Genomic DNA, 23,293 nt, shown 5'->3' with positions numbered 1-23,293 from the left:
TTTTTGGGAGTTACAAGGGACATGGCGCATTTCTGTTTTTTGGAAAATGGTAATTTTCATTTGCATTTGCGGTTATGTTGCTTTTTTTTACATTTTGCGCGCAAATTCACTTAGTAATATTAGCGTAACAATTGCGCGCGTGATTTCCGTTTTTTGTATTTTTTTTGTATGGCGGGAAATGGAGAGGATTGGGAATTTTTAGTTTACAAAAACATTTGCACAAAATGTAGAGCATTGCAGAAACTACAACATACTTTACAAGTTGATGATGGATAAAAGGGGGGAATGGGGGATGGGGGGAGAGATTTAGAAACGTATGTTCGCGGTCCTTAAATATGTAGCATAATTTCATACTTCAGTTTATCGCTCTTTTAAACCATTACATTCTACTTATGAGTTTACAGTTATACTTATATCATTTTATGTAATATATATCTCTATGTATATATATATTCTTGTTTGCTTTCATGTTTATTTTAGAAACAAAATGAAATACATTTAGCGCAATCAGAGGCAAAGTTCCTAACACTAGGCTTAGTAGGCTTCCATCGCTCTCCTAATTTAAGCGAGACAGCAGTGTAAAAGAAAGTCTAATCGTCAGTTGTTTTGGAACTACGAAGGAGCAGGGTAGAGGGGATGGGTGGGGATGGATTATATTAATTAGAAAAATGCAGCATAGTTTGCAATTAACCTGAGAAAGAAATGTAATCCATAAATATTGCTAACTTGTAACTATCTCTTTCTCTCTCTCTCTCGCGCTTTCACATACAGAATATCTTCCTACATCCTATTCCTATCGCTCATCACGCTCGTTTTGCTGCTGATCCTGACCGGATCTTGACGAACTGGAGCTGCTGCTGGCAATGGATGACTCTGAGGATATGGAAATTATTGATATTGCTGACGACGAGTTCACCAGCGTGCCCCGCAGTGGCGGCAGTCGGTTATTGTTGCTGTTGCTGCCGCTGCTGCTACTACTATTGCTGCAATTGCTGCTGCTGTTCGAGGCATTGCCGGCACTGATGGTGGGCGATCCGCCCACCGATTTCTGGTAGCGATTGCCGCCGCCCTGTCGCAGATGCTGCGGCCGCTGCTGGTGGTGTTGCTGCTGGTGGTGATGCTGTTGCCGGTGACTGTGATTGCCATGACTGTGGCTGTGACTGTGATGGTGCTGCTGGTGATAGTTGGAAGAGGAGTTGGAGTTGGACTTGCTCAGCTGCTGTTGCATCGGCGGTGGCACGTAGTACTGCTGGTGGTAGTAGCCGCTGGAGTTGTGGTTGCTCCGCTGGTTGTAATTGCGTCCGCCACTGCCGTCACTGCCTCCCCTGCCGGAACCCGAACCGGAGCCACCGCCACCCGATCCGGTGGAGCCATTGCCTCCAGAAGTCTCTTGGTGCTGCTGCTGTTGCTGCTGATCCTCCAGCTCGGGGTCCATTTCCTGGGCAGTGATGTGAGCGTTTTCCGGCTGTTTTGGTGGTGAAGAGGTTATATATGTGTGCTTGCTGCTGCTGTTGCTTCTAGTCATGCTGGCTGCAGTTGCTCCCAAGGTCTTTGGATGAAATTTTGTTTGCGCTTTCGGTTTCAGATACAACCGGGACTCAACTGCGGCCAGCATGGGAGCATAGCCGACCACCTGATGCCTGGGCATTAGGCAGCCGGCCACCACCAATCATCATGTGTCAAGGCGGGGGATTGTGTGCATTACCGACGAGCCCGTGGATGAGCTGCTGTTTCCGTTTCCGCTAACGTTGCCGTTGCCGTTCCCATTGCCATTGCCATTGCCGCTCCAACTGCTCGTCGCGGGCATTCCGACGGCATGCACTGGCATGGGCATAGACATGTTGGCCAGGCCATTTGGCGGCGATAGCGTGATGTCAACGACCTCCTGGGCACCCGACGTTGTCTCGACCACATCGCCGTCCTTGCTGTCCTCGGAGTCATCGCCTGACGAGGTGCTGCCGCGTCTATGGCGCGACTGCGATTGGTTCTGTGACTGCTGCTGCACGTGGGAATGGGCCGTCGCATTCTGTTGCTGCTGCTGCTGTTGGACTCCGCCGGCTGACACGCCCACGCCCACCACCGCCATCGTTGTAGTCGTCGTTGCAGCAGATACAGCGGTCCCGGTTACATACGGCTGGCCCAGATGGGCGCCAGGATGCGCGTGCCCGTGACTGTGGCTGTGCGCATGGCTGTGCCCGTGAGCGGTGGGCACCTGCACCGGATGATGGTACAGCTGCTGGACAACGGCGCCCGAGGGCATAATCACATATTTCGGCGCACCATTAGCGGTGGCGTACGCAGTGGGAGCGGCAGTGGGCAGCGGCGAGATGCGGTCCACCACCACCAGATGTTCGAAGTTCTCGCGGATCCATTCGCGATAGTCGATGACGTCGTCGGTGATGTGGATGATTCGACCTGCATTGGAGAACAAAGGAAACCATTACAAATCCATAGCATTTTAATGAAACTAGTGTATATATAAGAAAAATGTTGTTATCAACGTGTCAGCGGTAAAAATTGCTTAGCTATAAACAATTTTGTACTGTGAACTGTTGGCTTGTATTAACATATTTTTCGCTTTTTTTATATTAGCTAATGGAACGTGACACTTACCCAGTATCGAGTTGACGCGTGGATCGATGCCGAGGAGGTTGAGCGGACTGACGGCAAGGGCGAGGACGCGGTAGGCGCACTTGAAGGCCTGTTGCACCTGGAAGACGCCGTAGCTGCTTCGACCGATATCGTTGCCCGGCGTCAGCGGATCCTCGATGCACAGGAGCGAGGGTCGATGTCCATCGACCATGTCACGCTGCAGCTCATCCTTGGGCATGTAACGGCCACCGTTCTTTATGGAGATGCCGATCTTCATGTAGTTGAAGCGACGACCGTAAAGCTCGAAGAACTCGAGGAGGAGCACCCCCAGATTGGCTGTGTCGTGGTAGATACCGCGCGGATGCATCTGCAGGAAGCTGATGCACATAAGGATCAGCGAGTAGGAGGAGATGCCGCCCGTGAACACCTCGTTGAGATCGCGGAGCAGTAGGAACTGCTTCAGCACCAGCACTAGCTTCCCCAGCACTGGATAGTCGCGCTTAAACTTCTTGATTAGCTCCGCCGACTGAACACCACTCTGCATGTTGAACGATATGTCTACCTTCACCTGCGTTTCCCGGTCCGTCAGCTTGATGATGGGCACTGATGCCTTGTCCAGAACTCGCACCGTACAAGCCTCAGCGATGCCACGGCTCACTAGTTCGAACTCCAGCGTTCTCAGCGGCAGCTTCTCCCACAAACCTGATAATAAAAAGTCAATGCATGTGGGTGAGAAACTAAAAAAGCTAGTGTCTTCACTCACCTAGCACAACGAGATCAATGTCGGAGGTGGGCAAAAAGAGGCCGGTGCGGAAGGAGCCAAAGATCTCGACCACCGCCTGTGGCCAGATGGAATGGACAACGGCCTCGATGCGCTTGACCACCTCGTTGCGGATGGCGTGTTCGCAGGGCGTGGGCAGGACGTACTGATAGAAATGCTCGATCTCCTCGTGCAGCCCGATAACGCCCTCGCCATACGGATAGTCGGGCTTGCGCCACGGTTCGCCCTTGTACTTGGCGATCATCTCCATGTGGTTGTTCATATAGTAGTGAGCACCGCCAGCCTTGTTCTCCGGCCGTTTCTTCCGCGACGGATTGTAGTAGATGCTGTTCGTGCGGCTGGCGGGCGTGGTCGTTGTCTGTGGCGGGTTGTTGCTGGTGTCGCTCATACTAGTGGCTGGACCAGTCGTGGTCGCAGCTGTGCTTGACGCTGTGGTCGCCGGACTATTGGTGCCGGTTCCTGCTGCTCCTGTTGCGGTTCCCGTTCCTGCTCCTGGTCCGTTGGTTGAACTGCTGTTGGCTGGTGAGTTATTGTCCCGATTCGTGGTGGAATCTGCCGACGAGCTTGAGATGCTGCCGCTGGTGGTGATGTTGGTGCTGTGGCGCTGAGTGGTTCCGTTGAGCTGCTGCTGTTGTTGTTGCTGCTGCAGGATCTCCAGGGAATCGGCTCGGAAATTAGGCACCCGATTTAGCGAGCTGTAGGGCCGCGATAAGTAGGGCTTGCCCGATGAATTGCTACCAATGTTGTTGGTCGAATTGCTGCTAGTGTTGTTGTTGTTACCACTGTTGCTGCTGCTGCTCGTGCTGCCGTTGGTCGTCGTCACCTGCTGTAGCTGTTGATTAAGCAATGCACCCATCTCCTGGGCATTCGTCTCCCAAATCTTTAACCATGTGCACAGCGATGGTCCCTCCTGTTCCTTCTGAAACCAGCCAACAAATGGATCCATTCAAGACGGTTTCACACGACTGTTGGCTGGGCGGGAAACGAGGGGGGCGCGCGTCACTCCTTCGCTGTGTCCTTTCTTCTATATCCTCTGCGTCCTGGTGTATTGAATATATAGACGTGGTCTATATAGATCCGGTGTGATCTGTGTTTTCCACAGGGAAATATTAATTATTGTCTCCTTGTTGCTTGGACTCCACCTCTTTGAAGTTTGTCAGCATTCAAGTGCTATAATAACAGGTACGAAAAATGTTGATTAGTTTTAATTAGTTTTTGGAGTTAGATGCATCCTACTAATTATGCTCAAGATACATTTAACGGCTCAAACCGTAGAACTCTTAATTATGATTAATACCAGGGTAATATTCAATTATTATCATTACTTATTATGGAAACTATGTTTAACTCGTAGATTATATATTATTTTTAACTTATCACTTAATAAATATGCCAGCGCAATATGCAAATACTTTTAAAATAATCGCTATTAAAGACAGGACTATTGGTTTGTATTAGGAATGTTCTGGAAGAACAAACAGCCTGAATTTGTTTAACGACTCTAGGGCCTAACTATAACTACATTTCCTAATAATCTACAGTTACATTACAAGTCTTAAACTCATTGTTTATGGTAATGCCAAGTAATTGGATAAATCAACTGAATGCTGATATCAGAGTACCGTTATCGATATATAGGTTAAACTTGGGGAGATAAATAAACAAAGGAAGGGGGTGAGGCATGGAGGAAAGACAACAGTAGTAACATTAGTTGTTGTTGTTGCTGCTGCTGCTCTCCAAAAGGCGTTTGCATGCATTTTACACAAAATGGAAAGCGTAAATGGCAAACTATTGCAAATTATGCGCTCTTTTTCTACAAATAGAAATGCCCCGCTCTCTCTCCCCCTCACGCTCGCTCTTATTCACTCCTTTTTGCAAACCAATTGCAGCTGAAGCGTTTAAAGGCGCCAGTCGAAAATTGTTTTTCAGAGCGCAAAAAAATCACACACACACGATAGAAAGAAACAAAAATGGGCCACTACAAAAAGGTTTTTCACATACGAAAAGCAAATCAAAATGCAATAAAAACAAGAAACAATACAAAAAAAAAACAGAAGGAAAAACAGCTCACGAGACTCCGAGACCCGCAAATAAATGACTTCCAAAATTGATATTATATCTCGCACCAATACACTGATAGCTACTCTAGTTTTGTGCAGTGTGCGTGTGCCTCTCTGATGAATGTGTGTGTGAGTGTGCAAGGGCGTACAGGTGGCCGTAGTATGGGGGTGGGAGTGGGAGCGGGACAGCACACATGCACATGTACCGAAAGGCGGCTTCGGTTATGCAAAAAAAAAATAAAATACAATAAAGAAAACCGAAAAGAAAGAGCGAACGAAAGGCAAAGAAACCGCTAAATGCACACACACCTATACGTAATGCATATTTTGCCCGATACGAATTTTCAATTGCTGGTTGAATTTTCGGTAAAAAAAAATAACTTAGTTGCATTTGACAGAGGAAAACTCCCGCACACACACACACATGTACAAGCAGGCCATCGCGCACATGTACTTGTACATTTTAGGCAAATTAACACTTTCTTAATGTTGGTCAGTGTTGGCTAACGACCCAAGGAGGGCGCCAGAGAGCGAGAGAGCGGGGCGAAGTGATATTGAAGAAAGGCAGAAAGAGAGAGCGATTTATTGTTTTAACCGGCAAAAAACATATTAAGGCTCAAATTAGTCGGATTAATTAATTGCAGTGTGTATCGATAGACGGGCAGCAGTGTTGCCACCCGGCTGCGAAGGGCTCTCTCTCTTTACAGCACTGGCCGGGTCAAATGTAAACATTTAATTTATGCAACCGCTGCAGTAATTAAGCGAAAATCAATTAGGCAGACTACTCAAAACGCCCGCCCATACTTCCCCTCTCTTATTCTATCGCACGCACACACGTGCGTATCACACTGCTCTTCACATGATTTCTCGCGTAATTCAGTTGGAATTTTTCACACACAATTCGTTTCTTCTTTTTTTTTTTTAGCCGTTTTACCTTGACAAGTTTTGGTTCTCGTTGCGATTGCGTTGTATTTCAAGTTTATCACATATACATATACGCACACTTACACACGAAGCAAAACGTGCACAAAATACACATGTTGGTTATAAAAAAAAAAGCTAAGTTATAGTATGACAGTTGTATTATTTTGCAGCTCAAAACCCGCCCAAAAATTAATGGAAAATTACAGTTGTTGTCGGCGTCGCTGCTGCTTCTTCCGCTCTTTCTTACTGTCTCTCTCACCCTCCTCGCTATATATCCTTATAAGCACTAACAATTTCTGCTTCTCGCTCACTTTCGTTGCGCTGCCAATGGGGCGCTCTCTTTCACTCCTTGCTGCCTCTATGCCTTTTTATGCACACACCACAAGCACACACACTCGCACGCAGCGAGACACTCGAAACACATACACACGCACACGACTGGTTCTTTCGAGAATCGAGCATTACCGAATTTATCAAATTGCGCTTCGCAATTGTGCATTTCCTGTGCAGATCGCAGGCCTCAATCGCCGTGCGATTGTGTTTCGCCCTTTTGCAGCGCTCGCTGTCAATTTCTGTTGATTTAAATTGCAATTTGCGTGCGAACACGCGACCGTTTCGCGATAGAGCTGGAACACGAATCGATTGATTTGCGAGGTTATCGATATACCAGATAAGATAGAGGTGGATGTACCCGCTAGATAAAGAGGTGGCCGTTCATGCATGGTTGGTGAATTCGCTAAACGATGGTCACACTACAAATGCAATGTTTCTATGATATCGGTTGGGATATCGATAACATCCAAAAAGCTTGTTAATTATTGTTTCAAATTTTTAACAGTAAAAAAAAATATAAAAATAATATTGATTAGAACAACTGACAGAACTCATTGCTGCATTTTTGCGTTGGGCAGGTCTACACTGTTCCCTTCTACTCAACTGACAGGACGAATAATTAAATTCCTTCGTAAAATAACAATGTAAATATTATAAACAATTCGTATTATATATATCCTTATGCGATTGAAGGGCACGCGAATTTCGGGCAGGCGTTACTGTTGAGCTCGCCTGTTGTACAGCTTCGCCGCTAATCTGACATCGTCATCACTGATTCACCAGTTACTCATACGTGGAGAGCAAGAGAGAGTTTTTGTTTGTGTTTTGCTTTCCCATTCGTCGGCTGGCGAAGGCAGTGATGAAACATTGAGGAATTCTATTCAGAGCTCAACTGTGCAGCGAAGCGAATCGCTTCCACTCAGGATTTTTCTTTATTCATAAATTAAATATATTCAGTTTAATGTCCAACATAAACGAAGCAATTCCTGAAATAAAGAGGCTTTGCCTCGCCACCGAGCAAAGTCATATCGCAGCCAATGCCATGATGCTGACAAAGCTAGATGGTATGTTTGTGGCATTTTGATGTTTTGTCATCACATCCAAAATCACCCACCCATCAACAATTCCACTTAGAACTCAATTCGCAAGTCCTGTCCCAGCGCGCGGAAATCGAAAACTTGACGAGGGCGGTTAGGACCCTCACGGAATTCGTTAAGCAGTCGGCGAAAACGACTAGGCCGAGGGCGAAGGGAAATCCGGACGATGATTTTCCAATTCTGTATGAGGAGGATCTGATCGAAGTGGATCACAAGATAAGCCAGGACTCCAGGGGGATCTATGTAAGTTTCCCCTTCTTTTCGTTTTTACACATCGTAATGTTTTTTTCACATGGTTTGTACTTGTACGATCAGACAAAATCCATCCTGAAATTCTTGCGCCAGGGGAGAATAAGTCGCTCCATAAGATCCATTTTCTCCGAGGATATCCTGTTGAACTACAATGTTGACGGGTGCAAAAATAAGAAAAGACTGAAAGATCACGAGTATTTGTTTCGTTCGCTAATGGGTAAGTTCAGTGCTCGACATCCTACGTGTGATACCCTCCCTATTCAATAAGTATCGCCATTTCAGACGCCATCAGTCAGGTGGAACCTACACTACCCTCAGAAAAAGCATTATCCAAAGCCATGAGATGCGTTAAGAATTGCGCGGCCAAGAAGAAGGGCAGGGTAGATGATGACCCCTTGGCTTTTTTGAACGTGGAGATGAACGATGAGCTGAAATCATAACTATATGCCCATTTGAGAATGACTTATAGAAGCTAGGATAAATTGAATTCGTTGATGATTTACGGGCGAATCAACGAGAGTTGAGGAGTCAGAGAGCGTTGTTGATAATAAAAAATGAATACCCAAGAAGTGGTTGATGAATCATCATCACTTCAGTGAGAAGTTTTCACGAAGGGCAGAAGAGCGAGAGCAAAACAAAAGACAAAAAGTGAGCAAAACGATTACATCGATTCCTAGCTGTGCTATCGATGTTTTGCGTCTTCAACGTTAAATGTCAAACACATATGCATCGTTTTCTTTATAAGATCATTACTTAATAGGTTATTTTGTGCAGTAAATATAATCATTTATTTATTTTTATTTATTATCCATCTGCAAGAACTTCTTTTGCGGTGATCACGCAGCCATCGCTAGTGGCGGTTGGCATCAGCGGTGTTCCATCTCTAATTTGCGGATTACCTTAACCAGGTGGAAGATTGAAACTCCAGTCTCCATTGGTTGACTCGCGGAAAGCAAAAGGAAACCATGGCGCTGGCCATCAAGAAGCGCTTAGGCACCTACGTGGAAACGGTGGACGGGGCGCCGGCGGTGAAGAAGCTGCGCCTGCAAACACTGGCCGCCGATGCCAAAGCCGGAAAAGCGGGCAATGCGGAGCGCAAGCTGACGGCACTCAGCCAACTGGACGCCTATGTGGGCAACCTGCCCGCCGGAGCCTTGGTCCTGCCCACTGGAGCACCTGTTGCTCCAACGGGCGCCCCGTCCTCCGCTGCCCTCGGAAATCCACCGGCCGCGACTGCGACGGGAGCTCCTCAAATGACGGCCGGCAATAGCAGGGAACTGCTGGAGCTGTTGGTGAAGATCACCGATGAGATATCCTACGAGGACGTGGAATTGGGCGAGCTCAAGGAGGTGGCCAACAAGATCTTTCAACTGTATCAGCTGCAGGAGCGCGATAGCGACACCTCCATCCGGGTGAAGCTGCTCGAACTGCTGTCCGGATTGGGATGCGAGTGTGCCACCGAGCAGGCGGTCACCCTGATCATCGACTACTTTATCTTTTTGCTGAGGAAGGAAGTGTCGCAGAAGGTGCTCGCCCAGGGCATGATGTGCCTGTTCCGGATCGGAGAGCGCAGAAAGCACCTGGTGCCCATCTCGTACAACACCCAGGTGGCTCATCTGGCCAAGGAGCAGCTGCGCTCCGGTTCGACGCATACACAAAAGAACGCCATGCTGGTGATCGGTCGGTTTGCCACCAAAATGGAGGGCGAGCGTCATTACGTATGGAAGTTGGCCTTCTACATCGACTCCCAGGACTCGGGCGTCCGTGCCCAGGCGCTGCACGCACTGCTGACCCTCGGCGAGCGGGGATCCCAGCTGCCGGCGGTGCTCTACAAGCGTGCCGTCGAGGCCATGAAGGATGACTACGAGTGCGTGCGTAAGGAGGCCCTGCGGCTGGTCTTCATGCTGGGCAACCGGCATCCGGACTACATTATACCCTCGGACCGCCAGCAGGAGGAGCTGCGCATGATAGATGCTGCCTTCAGCAAGGTCTGCGAAGCCTTGTGCGATCTCTCGCTGCAGATTCGCGTGCTCGCAGCGGAGCTGCTCGGTGGGATGACCGCCGTAAGCAGGGAGTTTCTGCACCAGACACTGGACAAAAAGCTGATGAGCAATCTGCGCCGCAAGCGGACAGCGCACGAGAGAGGTGCCCGCCTGGTGGCCAGCGGAGAGTGGTCATCGGGCAAACGGTGGGCGGACGATGCGCCGCAAGAGCACCTAGATGCCCGGAGCATTTCGATTATAGCCAGCGGCGCCTGTGGCGCCCTTATCCATGGCCTGGAGGATGAGTTCTTGGAGGTGCGTACTGCGGCAGTGTCTTCCATGTGCAAGCTAGCCCTCTCCCGGCCGGATTTCGCGGTGACCAGCCTGGACTTCCTCGTGGACATGTTCAACGACGAGATCGAGGATGTGCGGTTGAAGGCCATCTACAGCTTGACGGCCATTGCCAGGCACATAGTGCTGCGCGAGGATCAGCTGGAGATAATGCTTGGTTCGCTGGAGGATTACTCGGTGGACGTGCGCGAGGGACTACATCTCATGCTGGGCGCCTGCAGAGTGTCCACACAAACGTGCCTGCTAATGGTGGTGCAAAAGCTGCTGGATGTGCTGGCCAAGTATCCGCAGGATCGTCACTCCACCTACGCCTGCATGCGCAAGATTGGCCAGAAGCATCCGCACTTGGTGATGGCGGTCGCCGTCCATCTGCTTTACGTGCATCCCTTCTTCGAGACGCCCGAACGTGATGTCGAGGATCCAGCGTATCTGTGCGTCCTGATACTCGTCTTTAATGCGGCGGAACACCTGGTGCCTATTATCAGTTTGCTGCCCACAGCGACTCATCGCCATTACGCCTATCTGAGAGACTCGATGCCGAAGCTGGTGCCACAGTTGCCCATCGAGGGTGCATCTTCGGCGAGTGCCACGCACAGAATTGATTCGGCCATGCGCCAAGCAGGCAGTTCGGCGGAGTACCTGCAGATGATTCTCAGTCACATCGAGGAGATCTTCACCATGACCGACGAGCGCGTGGAGCTACTCCAGACTGCCCAGTCCAATCTGCAGGTTGGTACGCCCGCAGGGCTTACAATTAAGAGTACTAACGTTTACTATGTTTTGTATACTTTTTAGCGCCTGGGAGCCATCGATGCGGGCATGTACGGCACCTCAAACTTTCTGGAGACCTTCTTGGCGGCCCAGATCCAGATCGAGCAGATGCAGCGGTGCGCCAGCACGCAAAGGAGCAGGGTTCCCTTAAAGGAATCGCTGGCAGCGCTCATCCGTAACTGCCTCAAGCTGCAGCACACGTTCTCCGGCCTCAATTACGGAGATATCTTGCAGGTGAAGCAGCTCCGCCTGAGGGCGTGCGCCCTGCACTTGGTCCTCGTGGTCAGGGATCGCTCGCAGAGTGCCTTGGGTCCGTGCCAGATGCTATTGCAAACCGCCGGCGATATAAGTGAGTTCATCAAGGCGAATACCAAGGATGAGGAGGAGAAGCCACCGATGGGAGCTTTGCCATTGATAGAGCCCGATATCTCAATGAAAGAGCCGGTCAGCAGGGATGCACAGCCGGATAGCTTCACCCGCCAGTTGCTAAGCAAACTGGATGGCATATCGGACCCCAAACCGGGCCGCGTCTTTCGCGAGATTCTGCCGCTGGTCCAGCAGGCTCCTCCGCTGGCACTGCCACCCGCCAATGACAAAATACGCCGCTGTGTGGCTAATATCCTCGAGCCGTGTCCGCTGCAATCGCAGGACAATGTGATTAAGGTTACGGCGGGCCTGATAGCAGCCGTTCCCTTTGTGGCGGAAATCGACAATCTGCTGGAGTCCCAAAAGGCGGACATGAGGATCAAGATCAAGTATCCGGACCAGCACATGCACACGGTGGTGCCGAAGCAGAGTGACTTCAAGCCCATTATGACGGAGCAGGGCGAGCACGAGACCAATGTGCGCCTGCGCACCACAATCCTGCTGTCGCACAGCGTTTGGACGGAGTCGTCGCTGGTGGAGATCCAGCTGTGCCTGGCCGTGCGCCCCGGCAGCGAACTGGAGCTCTGCAAGCCGGCCAAGGTGCTCTTCGCACCCAAACCAGTCAGGCGGGGCATTTAGCCTGACTCCCAGGGAATGGACTAGGTGCTTTCCGGCCTGGAGGCGCGGAGCGGGAAGCTGACAAGGCCACACAGCCGCTGGAGGAGCAGGAGAGCCGAGGGAATCGGGGCCAAGAGCAACTGTTAGTTATTACATGTATATGATTGTCTAAGGTAGCAGAGCAGTTGGTTAGCAAAGTATTTCCCCAATCCAAATAACCGAATGTTTAAGGCATCAGTTGTGCATATAGCATAAAATATTATGTGTATGAAAAGATTTCATTTCAAATAAAGTGTGTACGATAAATTTTTGCGAAAATGTAATTGAAAACAGTTTCCTTTGAATGGAGTGAAACGCCGAAGACTTGTCCTTTTTATATAGTTTCTATAGTTTATTTCTCATTATAGGTTTTACAGCTTACACGTTTTCTGATCATTTTTTTAATAGCCCTTTCTCCATTTTCTCGTTTTGATTTTTCTCCTGCTTTTTCTGATCCTGATCTGGTTGTGATTTTTGTAGACGCTGCTTTCATTTATGCTTGTTTGTTGTATACGAATTTGTTAATCTTAAGTTTATATTTGATTCGCTAAAAACTCATGTTAAAAAAGTACTTTGTATTCTTGTGTTTTATCATTGGTTTTTCGATTTCGTTTTGCGTAATATTTAATTTGTTGTTAGGCCTGCGGTTAGCAATAATAATCGTAATAATCATATGCAAGTAAATTGTTCAAGTTGGATATTACTGAGTGGTTAGATAATTAGTTCTTGTTGTAAACATTTTCAGTATGCTGTGAAAAATATACATACAATACAAACACATCGAGTTCCGAACCACACAAACACACAAAAGTCGATAACTAATCGCGATTATCGTTTATCGTTAATTGTTCATCGTGTATTTTTGTTTCTTGCTAGGAATCACAGTATTGTGCAAATTACCTTTATTAGTTTCAAAAATGTTTGCATGGGATGTTGGTTATGGTTAGCTTTCGGCATTCGGAGTTTTCAATTCTGAATTCCTCGACTGGCGCTTATTAGAGTGTGTAAATTCTTATGATTCTGTTTTAATGTAGATGTATATGTAAAATAGAACCCGACACAGGCAGTGCAGTTGTTGTTGTTGTTTTTGTGGTTCTATCGCAATCGAAAGCTTTATCTCTGTCATCGAAGACGAGCGATTATTTCGATAATTCCACTGATGAACACTTTAGTTAGTTTTTCATTTCATACGACAAAAGAGGAAATATTAGTTTAGTTTAATTGGTTTACGTTTGTTCTTTCAGTTTCCACATTGTTATTGACTATTTTGAGTTTTACTTTTGGGAAATCACAATATCTATGCAAAATCTTATACATCTCTCTATATGTTTTGTATATATATATATATCGCTTTGTCGTGAACATTAGATTTAGATCGTTGTCCTCTATACTGTAAATATATATCATATATATCATATATCCATATATACGTTTGTATAGCAAGTTTTGTTTGTATTGTTTTATGTAGTTCTTTTGTCTTGTTGTCCTTGCATGTCCTTTTTCTGATCTAGTTTCCTAGTTTCCCCTCCGCTCTACTTCCTCCTCCTCGTATATCTGTCATATGAATCGTTGGGATATGCGTGGTGCAGGTGAATTGTGTTTGTGGATCGTTCGGTTGTTTCCCAATTTTTAGTGTGGGCTCGGTTTTTGGGGAGGCTGGGTACTGGGTATGGGGTATTCGATTGAAAACTATGCAGAAGCCGGGTATTATAGTTCATTATACATACAGTATGTAGGTAGCTAATTGAAATAACAACAAACAGAACGCAGTGCACAAAATATGAGTCATCAAATTACACGCCTAATCCGCCAATATGTTTTTTCCTTCGTAATCCGTAAATCTATGCAAAAATTTGACTAAGCAACCCTGTATGTTCGTTAAAGACCAAATTATCATAAGCTTAATTATCCACCTAAGGTATATGCTTAATATACTGCCTAATTCGCAAATAAAACCGAACCGATTCGAATTAACCTTTCAAAAACCTAGTCTGTTATGGGATTGTGTTTTTTGTTTTTGTCGGGTGTCGATCAAAGCGCAGTGAGTACACTAAAAAATATATATATTACTTTATATATTTTGATCAAGTTTCTTACAAAGTTCAAAGCGTTTCTTCTCTCAAGCGGCAAAGAAGATTTTCCAAAACTAAATTTTGTATTTTTTATGTCATTTGTTTTATTGTGTTTTTATTTCTTTAGACTCTAGTGTCACTTTGTGTGTGTTTTTTAGTTAAAAAAAAATTATGAATACATCGTTATTATTACAGATATCTGGATTAAGTGGAAACCAGAGACGCAACCAGCATCTCGAGGGTTTTAACATTTTCATTAAAATAAGAGGGAGTACTATGTGGAACAATTATAGGTTTGTCAGCTGCGTATTATCATATATAATATAGGTTACAATGACCGACTCGTGCGAGTGGGCCAACTAATTTGTTAATTAACTAATTTGCTTTACTTAACTCATTAATGGACAAAATGAAAGGATTCTGTTTAAACACTATACGCGAAAAATTGCATTAGACTATGGACGAAAATCGGAACTTATACGATATACATATATTCGAATTGCCGACGAAGCTTCTCCTGGATTTCTTGAACTGGCGCTGGAAACTCTGCTCTGCCCTAAAGTCTTTGATTGTGGCGAACTGTAGTCGAGGTCAAGTTGAGTATTTGACTTGCTGCTAGTTGAACACATCGATATTTGGTTAGTCGTTGGACATTAACGAGCAGTTATGTACCGTACTGTACTGCACTGTACTGTACTGTACTGTCTAGTGGATTGCAAAATAGTCAAGGCATTATCTTCGCAATTCAGTCAATCATTGAGCGAAGCTGCCTGATGGTTCACATTTAAGCCTTGGTTTTTGTACATTTTGAACAGTTCCTAGTTTGGCTTAGACCGGAATCGATATATACACATATCTATATATACATATATATCTATCTGTCGCTATTGCCTGCATTCCCTCACTCGACTTCTTCGATCGCCGGCTCTTTGGTTTACAAACTCGACTCGGTTTCCATGTAGATAATAATCCTTGTGCCACCAATAACTTAAAGGTATTTTAGTAAAAAAAATATTACACAAAACAGGCATTATCATTAATCGTCCTTCTACTTCTCCATACATTTGTCAACGTTTACATTCAATTTTTGTGTTTTGGTTTTCTTTTTTTTTTTTAAGCTTATACAAAAGTTTCTTTGTTTTTGTTTTTGAAAAGGCGTTTAACTGTTTGCTATAATAATTTCATAAGCCAAAAGAAGCAAAATTATATGCTTTAAATTCATGCGAGTTTTCCTTCACTTTACAATTGTTTCTCGATTTGAGTTAATTATAATGTTTTCATCTTTCTTTTTGTTTTTTCTTTTTTGCAGACACTTAAAGCAGTTTTCGTTTTACACATAGAATTACACAAAGTTTCTTTTTGTTTAAGAGGCGTTTGAATCGATTGGTAAAAAATCAGGAGAACAAGGGGCAAGTGAATCCCAGCCACGCCTCTTAGACGTAGGTGGCCACGGCTCCGGCTGCAGCTCCTCCATTGCTGGCAGAGGCTCCTCCGGCAGCTGCTCCTCCGGCGGACGATGCTCCCGAGGCTCCGGCTGCTCCTGCTGCCGATCCTGCGGCTCCCGATCCTCCGGCAGTTGGCGCCGGCTGATGCGCCGCAGCGGAATTGTTCAGTGGCTGTGGACTAACCGGCGGTTGGAGCTTTCCAGGAACATACTGGCCAATGAAGGAGCCATCCTCGGTGAATTGTCCTGGGGTTAGAAAGATGCACACGATATTATTTTCCATTCTATTTACAATTTGCGATGCATTTTATTAGAGCCCCATTGCAATTGTTATTATTGTTGTGAAATTAAATGAATATTTTATCCGGTGCAAAATGATGAGTGTTAGTAATCATGTTTGTAATTTATGTTAACCACAACCAACACCAGTGAAATTTCCTTATCGCGTTGTAGTATAATTATGGGTTAAGTTAGTTTTGTTATATTCTTTGTATATCGCTTATTTGAGGATTTTACAGTGGGAACTGCAGGGAGTTTTGGTCGAACAAAAACTACTTTGCCAGGCAAACTACAAATAATAACTTATAAGATATATTAAATATACTTGAAAATATACTCAACTTTACCTTGCAAATGCGTCAGTTCAAAATGAAGATAAGCCAAAAAAGAAACTTAAATGAATTCGGTTTAACCAAATTTCAATAGCAAGTCTACTTTGGCATGCACTTTTGTTTAATTTAAATTGAAAATAATGTTTATTATTCGGTTTTCTTTATTTTATTGGTTTTCTTTCTAAATTAATATGCGAAAGTACATCAACATATGTAAAAAAATTATATTTTCATATAATTATGATGTTTTTTTCATTCATTCTTTAATATTAAATACACTGAAAAAATACACTTCATTTTTGTTGCTCTTCCCGGAGGCTATTCTAAAACATTGTTTCAAAGCAAAAAAAAATCAAAGTCATTACACAAACTAAAAAAATTAAATAATGAAATAAAAACAAAATACACACAATAGGCTTAAATAAAGTAGTAAACATGTAAGCTAAACGAGAGTTTCATTTCGATTTACGACCAATCTAAAACGGAGATTTGACATTCAAGTGCAGTTGCTTTATAAAAAAATTACTAAATTATAACTTATTTACGCTTTATATTTATAAATATATATGCATTACAAGTAAAGAAGGGAGAGAGCGGGACAGAGATATACAGAGTACCGGGGACAGAGTGGGACAGGTAGACGTGTGCGCAATATAGAGATTTTATAAGCGAGCTTCATTATTTTCCTCATACATAGTTTCTTAAATTTCTTAACAAAAAAATTACACGCATCCTCCTCCCGATAACGTCCAGAAAAAGATATGTTTTTTTCGTCATAATTCGGTTTGATTCGCATGCATTTCTTTTCGATAACTACTTCTTCCGATATGAAGACTTTTATTTTGATAATAGCCTTTTAGCTGCATTCTCGTTGTTGTTGTTGTTGTTGTTGCTGTTTTTGTGTTGTTTGTTGTTCAATTTGTTTGGCAGTATTGATTTGCATTCATTTTTTGCATTCTTCTTTTTTATACATTTTAAGATTTTAATAGTTATATATAAAACCTCTATTTTTATATATACTTTAAATTAGTCGTGGCGTTTGCACTTAGTCGAATAAAATGTAGGCTACTATTTCCACTCTTTTTTCTTTTTCTGCTGTGATGGTGTTTGGTTTTGTTGGTATTTTGATTTTTGGGGTTTAGGGCTCGGTTTCGATATTATTTTTGAGTTGCTGTTGCGGTGCGCTGCTTACTAATTAAATCAAAGTCCTTTGCGTCCATATTGGCCAATAAAGGATCCATCTTCATTCATGCCTGGATATTGGTTGTCGTTGTTGATTTATTATTGATTGTGATTGTGTTTATTTTACGTGTTTAGGAAAAAGAAAAAACGATACAATATAATAATAAATAAAATATAGTGCAATTAAAAGTAATAAACAATATGGAACGTATAAACAAAGAACACATAACAAGGAACACAAAATATGTAAGTGGCTTGAAATGATTTGATGATCGATTTCCGTCGATATTTTCGATAGTCCACTGGTGGACAGCAAATGAATGAATATTCTCTTTGATGAGAATGGTTAGTATTAAAAGAGAACGAACAATCAACAAACTGGAAGGGAAAGCAACTTCGTGCAGAGATCAATGAATCAATCGGGGGAAAGCAAATGCGCAGGAGCGGCTTTTTAACTGCGAATGGCTCTCTTCGGTTGCCTGGAAGGAGTTCGGCAGAGCCTTGAACTTCATGCAGCATCTGTGAAGCGGCAGAAAAGAGAGGGCGCACGACACTTACAGCAGCAGTCAAATTTATGGCAAATTAAAATAAAATTTTGCTATAATATAAAATTAAAATTATAATCTTTACTTCGTATTGGCAATGTATCTCTAATATCATTTTTGTGTGTGCTATCAAAGTGACCACCACTGTATTCGGCACTAAGCTCTCTTTGAAGCGCAAGTGAGCCGCAAGGGAAACAGGACAGGCAACAGTACGAATTAAGAGAGAGAGAGACAGAGAGAGAGCTACCTGGCTGATTGGTTAACAACAACAACTTTGAATGGGAGAGCGAAAGGATCGCTCCCCTTTTCACCGCACTCTCTCTTAGCCCTTGCGGTGCTCAGCATCCGCCACGCACAGTTCGTAGGAGGGCGGGGCGGCACTGGGGCTGGAGCTGGAAGAGGGTGGGGCCGAGGGGAGCAATGGAACAGTTGACGCCGACGTCGACTGAGGTTGTTGTTGTTGGTGCTGCTGCTGCTGCTGTTGTTGGGTGGACGTTGGCAGCGACGTTGACTTGCTGCGTGCTGCGGCAGCGGCGCGAGCAGCGGCTGTGGCCACAGCTGATCATCATTATCCATTCATTTCATTGTCATATCCCCAAACACAATCGTCATCAATGCAAAATAAAACCAAAAACAAATGTGGCAAAGGAAATCAAGAGAGTGAACACAAAAAAAAAACCAAAGAGAGACAACAGAAATGTAATGAGGAGTTGAAGGTGGGGTGGTGTGCTAGATGTAACTCTAGAAGGATAACCTTATCTAGTACTCCCATAGCGGTAATGCAGCGTAGTATCAGTATCAGCATATCAGTATCTTAACTGTATACCGATACTCGTAAAACATGCGTCTAAGAATACCTATACTTTTCAAGTTAAGAACACACAAAACTACGACTTTGAGCTAAAAATAATGTAAAAAAACATTCCTACGCAGCATTACCGCTTTCGAGGATAGTAGAAAACTGTATGTGAGAACACACACTGGACACACTCGTATGGAATATTCGTACGTAAATGATATAATATTTGATAGGTGACATATAGAAAGGACTCTAACCTGTGTCGCCATCACCGTATTCGGCCATCGAATCGGTATCGCTTTCCACGCCGGGTTTGTTCGCTGAACCCACGGATTGGCGACCAGCGCTCTTGTTATCCAACCTGTAGTATTCAGATACATATGTTAAACGATTTGTTATCAAATCGGAATATAGATTTGGACTTACGGCTGCGAGTACTCGTGGAAACCGCCCTCTTCGGGATAATCCCGCCGACCGTTGGCCAGCTCCCGATCGTGGACATCGTACTTTCCGCCCCGATTGCGTCGGATAATGCAGATGATGATGAACAGGATGATGATGAAGGCCAGGGCCAGCATCATGCCAATGAACCAGCCGGCATTGGCCACCGTCTCGTTGGCCACCATTATTGGTCCCTCCACGGTGTTCGTGTCGATCTCCTGCGTGGCACTCACCGTGGCGAAGTGGCCATCCACGGAGACCACACTGAACTCGTAGGCGGTCTCCGGATCCAAGCCACCGACTATCTGGTAGTCGGAGTTCTTCTCCTCATTTTCGCGTATCCATTGGGTTTCGCCCTTGACTCTGGGGACACGGAAATAGATTCAATTATCACTTGGTGTCCGTAGAATATATGTATGTGTATTCTGATCTTACCTGTACATCGTGAAGAAGTGAGTGCCCGGATGACCCTCGGTACTTGGCAGCCAGTTGATGCGGAACTTGGCTAGCCCATTGTCGGATGGCAGTTGCTCCCAGGAGAAGGAGGGCGTGGCAGGGGCCACATTGACGGCATCCTTAAGCGTGGTCTTCTCGATGTAGTGTCTATAGAGAGCAGGACATGCAATTAGTTGAATACAGAGATACAGTTGCGAAAAAAATAATAGCACCACCATATCGTATTTTATTATCGATTAAATAAATTATAAGGAATTAACTATGACCCCAAGTACACCAGCAGGAAAGTCAAGGTAATACCTGTTATTGGTAATAAGGCATGCACTACACTACCAAATATTAAACTAGTGGGTTGGGTGTAGTTTTAATACGCAAACATTTGTTATTAGTGGTTTAAAATTAAAAAGTTAAGCATTTCCTTTATGAAGTGGTGCTATTTCATTTTTCGCCTAATCTTGTCGTTCCTTTTCTAAGATAGAAATAAATAGAACAATTCTTTCTTGTTAACCCTTTCTAAAAAGGTGTTTCAGCTCCTTTTAAACCCTAAATTGTAGGTGGGGACTTATTCATGCTTTTATTGGGCAAGTGGTGGTGCTTTTTTATTTTTCGCAGTTGTGTGTACATATTAAGTAAATATATTTACTCAGATCCCTCGCCCATTTTCGTGGTGGCCGTGATGGAGATGCGGTACTTGGAGTTGGGCTTCAGGCCGGCCATCTTCATGTGCGTGATCCTGGGATCGGTGATGTGGGGATCGTGTTCGCGTCGCTCGCCCACATAGCTCTCCTTGACCTCCTCGTAGTAGATCTTGTAGCCAGTGAGCTTGCCGTTGGGATACAGCGGCTTCTTCCAGTGGAGCATGAAGGCCGAGGAGCCCAGGGGATAGGCGTCCAAACCCTGAACCGGCGATGGCACACCCTCGGGAGTATTGAAATCGAGGACGGCACTGGGTGGGCCATTGAAGCGTCCATTGTAGGCCAGAATGCGGGCAAAGTTCTTCGAGTCGGGCTTGAACTGGGTGACCAGAGCGTTGTGGGCATCGCCCTTCACGTGGATCTCTCGCAGACCCTCCTCGCCCTCGTTCTCCGACCACGTCTGGATCTTGTAGCCCTTGAAGTGTCCCCGCACCGATTCCTCACTTACGGGATCCCATGCCATATAGGCACTGGTCGAGGATGTGATCTGCCTCATTGTAAAGTTGGTGGGAGCGTCCAGGGGACGATCTTCGCCAGAGTAGCCAACCACCTCCTCGGCGGCCACATTGGACTCGCCCCTCTCGTTGATGGCCACCACCTTGATCAGGTACTTCACGAACGTCGGCTGATCGGCAATCACAATGTTGTTTTGTCGCCAGTCGAATATGTTATTGTTCTCCCACGCAGCAGCAGGGATATCGCGTTTCCAGCTCACATAATAGTGGAAATTGGGGGCATTGTGCTCGATCTCGGGCATGGGTGTCCAGGAGATGACCAGGTTGTTGGGCTCAGTGCCCTGGCCAACGACATTGTCGGGATTCTTGAACGGCACATCCGGCTGGGTGGTGCAGCTATCGCTGTGCGCCGACGGCGGCGATGCTCCGATCTTGTTGAAGGCAATCACGCGGAACGTGTAGTTGGCCCACGGCGACATCTGGACCACGAACGAGGAGTCCGTGTTGGGCACCTTCTCGTAGGCGGCATCCCAGGAGGAGGGCGTGAAGGATGTGTTGAACTGGATGGTGTAGTGCAGGATGGGCGAACGATTGTCGCCCTGTTGCTCCCAGTGGATCTCGGCCTTGTCGGCCTGGCAGGTGATGCCCGTGAGCTTTGGTGCATTCGGCACATCCTGGACAATCAAATTCGCCCTGGCCGTGGCCTCATCCAATCGCGTCCTGGCCACGCACGTGTACTCGCCAGAATCCAGCTCGATTGTCTTGGCAATCGTCAGGGAATTATCGTTGGTCTTCACGAATCGCGGCTGGGCCTCAAAGTCAATGGACTGGCCATCCTTCCACCAATCGATCTCGATCTCCAGCGTATCGTCGTGGGCCTCGTTGCAGCGGAACGTGGCCGATTGTCCGGCGGCCACCTCGTAGTTCTGCGGCTCCTGGGTGATTCGGGTGTGCTCCTTGACCACCAGCGAGCCATCGGCTTGGATTTCGCCAAACTTATTCTGCGCATAGCACGTGTATTTGCCGGCATCCGAGAATGTCACATCCTGGATCTCCAGATCGCCGTTGGACTGGACATTGTAACGACCTCCGGTCAGCCAATTGCTGGACCTCAGCCACTTAACCAGAGGCTTGGGGGATCCATTAACCCGGCACTTGATGGTCACGTTCCTGCCGTCCACAGTGGACACAGCTGCCGGAGCTTCAGAGATCGTTGGCGGCTCAGCCTGCACATTAAGGTAGACATCCTTGTATACGTAACCCAGGGAATTGGTGGCGTTGCAACCGTAGTTGCCAGTATCGCCCTTAACCAGATTGATGATGCGGATGGTGTTGTCCGTAACCGTGCGTCGGGGATTGGGAGTGCTCTGCTCGATGGGCTTGCCATTGTGAATCCAACTGATCTTGGGCTCTGGAACACCAGCAGCGCGACACTCGAAGACCACCTCTTCGTCCTCGGCGGCGGTGGCGATTTCAGGTTCTTTGGTGAAGTACGGCACGGAGTTAACGTTCAGGATGATGGAGAAGGACTGGGCATTGCCCACGCCGTTGGACACGTCACAGGTGTATGTGCCGGCATCATCGAAGTTCGTCTGCCGAATGACCAGGGATTTGCCATAGTGTCCTTGCGTTATGCGATCGCTCCACTGTATCCGCTGGCCGTCCCTGCTCCACACGGTCTGCGGCAGCGGGGTTCCACCGTAGATGCAAAACAGTTCCATTCGCTTGCCACGCAGCGCCAACGACTGGCGACGCGACACATACTGACGCACGGGCGGATGCTTGTTCTGCGAGGCACTAACACCCATCTGCTTGACATCCAGGAGCACCTTGTTGCCGATCTTGTACTCGCTGCGGAACACCGAGGTGGCCGAGCAGGCGTAGTAGAAATCGGAGCTGGCATCCTCGCGGGTAACATTCGAGAACCAGAGATTGCCCTCGGGATCGAGGGTCATGCGGGAGTTGTTGATCGACTTGATGTTGCCATCGATGGAGTCCTGTATCATCCAGTTGACCGTGGGACTGGGGAAGCCATCGGGTGCGGCACACTTCAGCGTGAAGGGCTCACCCTCGACGGCCTCCTGCGTCTTCGCCGGCTCATCCTTGAACGCATTCAGCTCAGCCTTTCGCACATACACCGAGTTCGAGGTGGCCGTTCCGAATTCGTTGGACGCGAAGCACTGGTAGTGGCCGCGATCCTCGTCCTTGGGAATGGTGATCACCAGGGTTCCACGACCTGGCTGTCGCAGCATGCGGTTGTCGTACGCCTGCCAGTCGAACTTCTTGCCGTTCTTGATCCAACTGTATCTGTGGGTTAAAAAGCAGAACGAGTGGGGTTTAAGTATATGTTCCACTATTTCTTGGACAGAGAGGTTCCTTAACTTGTGGAAATATATAAATATACATATATAGCAGTTTCAGCTGCAT

The 23,293-nt window shown here is 46.3% G+C and overlaps 4 protein-coding genes across 8 annotated transcripts in view; 2 read left to right on the top strand and 2 right to left on the bottom strand.

Annotated features, from left to right (window-relative positions):
• Positions 1 to 442: 442 nt before the first annotated feature.
• LOC122625333 (non-canonical poly(A) RNA polymerase protein Trf4-1) lies at positions 443 to 6,987 on the bottom strand. 2 transcript variants are annotated; one of them, XM_043805444.1, is made up of 5 exons: positions 6,823 to 6,987; positions 3,356 to 4,543; positions 2,614 to 3,294; positions 1,706 to 2,415; positions 443 to 1,465 (listed from the first exon to the last, which is right to left on the bottom strand). In XM_043805444.1, exons 2-5 carry the CDS (start codon positions 4,317 to 4,319, stop codon positions 794 to 796), a joined length of 3,027 nt encoding a protein of 1,008 aa, XP_043661379.1. In that variant the 5' UTR covers positions 4,320 to 4,543; positions 6,823 to 6,987; the 3' UTR covers positions 443 to 793. The 2 variants fall into 2 exon arrangements, with proteins under 2 accessions (XP_043661379.1, XP_043661380.1); XM_043805445.1 differs by lacking the exon at positions 6,823 to 6,987 and adding an exon at positions 5,743 to 5,851.
• A 448-nt stretch (positions 6,988 to 7,435) lies between these two features.
• Positions 7,436 to 8,711, top strand: LOC122623068. The gene is made up of 4 exons (XM_043801985.1): positions 7,436 to 7,754; positions 7,825 to 8,030; positions 8,103 to 8,256; positions 8,322 to 8,711. Exons 1-4 carry the CDS (start codon positions 7,652 to 7,654, stop codon positions 8,477 to 8,479), a joined length of 621 nt encoding a protein of 206 aa, XP_043657920.1. The 5' UTR covers positions 7,436 to 7,651; the 3' UTR covers positions 8,480 to 8,711.
• Positions 8,712 to 8,898: 187 nt separating this feature from the next.
• On the top strand, positions 8,899 to 12,396 carry LOC122623067 (integrator complex subunit 4). The gene is made up of 2 exons (XM_043801984.1): positions 8,899 to 11,101; positions 11,168 to 12,396. The coding sequence occupies exons 1-2, from the start codon at positions 9,005 to 9,007 to the stop codon at positions 12,146 to 12,148; spliced, it is 3,078 nt and encodes a 1,025-aa protein (XP_043657919.1). The 5' UTR covers positions 8,899 to 9,004; the 3' UTR covers positions 12,149 to 12,396.
• A 2,134-nt stretch (positions 12,397 to 14,530) lies between these two features.
• LOC122625113 (neuroglian) overlaps positions 14,531 to 23,293 on the bottom strand; it is a 36,010-nt gene continuing 27,247 nt past the window's right edge. For 2 of the 4 annotated variants that reach the window (XM_043805017.1, XM_043805018.1), the window contains exons 4-8: positions 20,360 to 23,173; positions 19,696 to 19,863; positions 19,246 to 19,623; positions 19,077 to 19,180; positions 14,531 to 15,928 (exon numbers count right to left, since the gene is read on the bottom strand). In XM_043805017.1, the coding sequence (XP_043660952.1) occupies positions 15,672 to 15,928; positions 19,077 to 19,180; positions 19,246 to 19,623; positions 19,696 to 19,863; positions 20,360 to 23,173 (3,721 nt within the window). In that variant the 3' untranslated portion in view covers positions 14,531 to 15,671. Of the gene's footprint in view, positions 15,929 to 16,557; positions 17,547 to 18,267; positions 18,579 to 19,076; positions 19,181 to 19,245; positions 19,624 to 19,695; positions 19,864 to 20,359; positions 23,174 to 23,293 lie in introns of those variants that run through there. The other 2 variants (XR_006326532.1, XM_043805019.1) reach the window with 2 other exon arrangements.

This window comes from Drosophila teissieri, chromosome X, assembly GCF_016746235.2.
Source record: "Drosophila teissieri strain GT53w chromosome X, Prin_Dtei_1.1, whole genome shotgun sequence".
Taxonomy (NCBI): domain Eukaryota; kingdom Metazoa; phylum Arthropoda; class Insecta; order Diptera; family Drosophilidae; genus Drosophila; species Drosophila teissieri.
Note: the sequence above shows the minus strand (reverse complement) of the source record. Positions and strands in the feature narration are given on the sequence as shown.

Bases quoted from the DNA above. Each gene is read 5' to 3' on its own strand.
- LOC122625333 (XM_043805444.1), bottom strand. From the start codon at position 4,319: ATGGATCCATTTGTTGGCTGGTTTCAGAAGGAACAGGAGGGACCATCG. The intron at 2,416-2,613 runs GTAAGTGTCACG...TCTCCAATGCAG, and splicing joins ACGCGTCAACTCGATACTGG to GTCGAATCATCCACATCACC. The intron at 1,466-1,705 runs GTAATGCACACA...CCACCAAAACAG, and splicing joins GCTCATCCACGGGCTCGTCG to CCGGAAAACGCTCACATCAC.
- LOC122623068 (XM_043801985.1), top strand. From the start codon at position 7,652: ATGTCCAACATAAACGAAGCAATTCCTGAAATAAAGAGGCTTTGCCTC. The intron at 7,755-7,824 runs GTATGTTTGTGG...AATTCCACTTAG, and splicing joins GATGCTGACAAAGCTAGATG to AACTCAATTCGCAAGTCCTG. The intron at 8,257-8,321 runs GTAAGTTCAGTG...TCGCCATTTCAG, and splicing joins TTTGTTTCGTTCGCTAATGG to ACGCCATCAGTCAGGTGGAA.
- LOC122623067 (XM_043801984.1), top strand. From the start codon at position 9,005: ATGGCGCTGGCCATCAAGAAGCGCTTAGGCACCTACGTGGAAACGGTG. The intron at 11,102-11,167 runs GTTGGTACGCCC...TATACTTTTTAG, and splicing joins CTGCCCAGTCCAATCTGCAG to CGCCTGGGAGCCATCGATGC.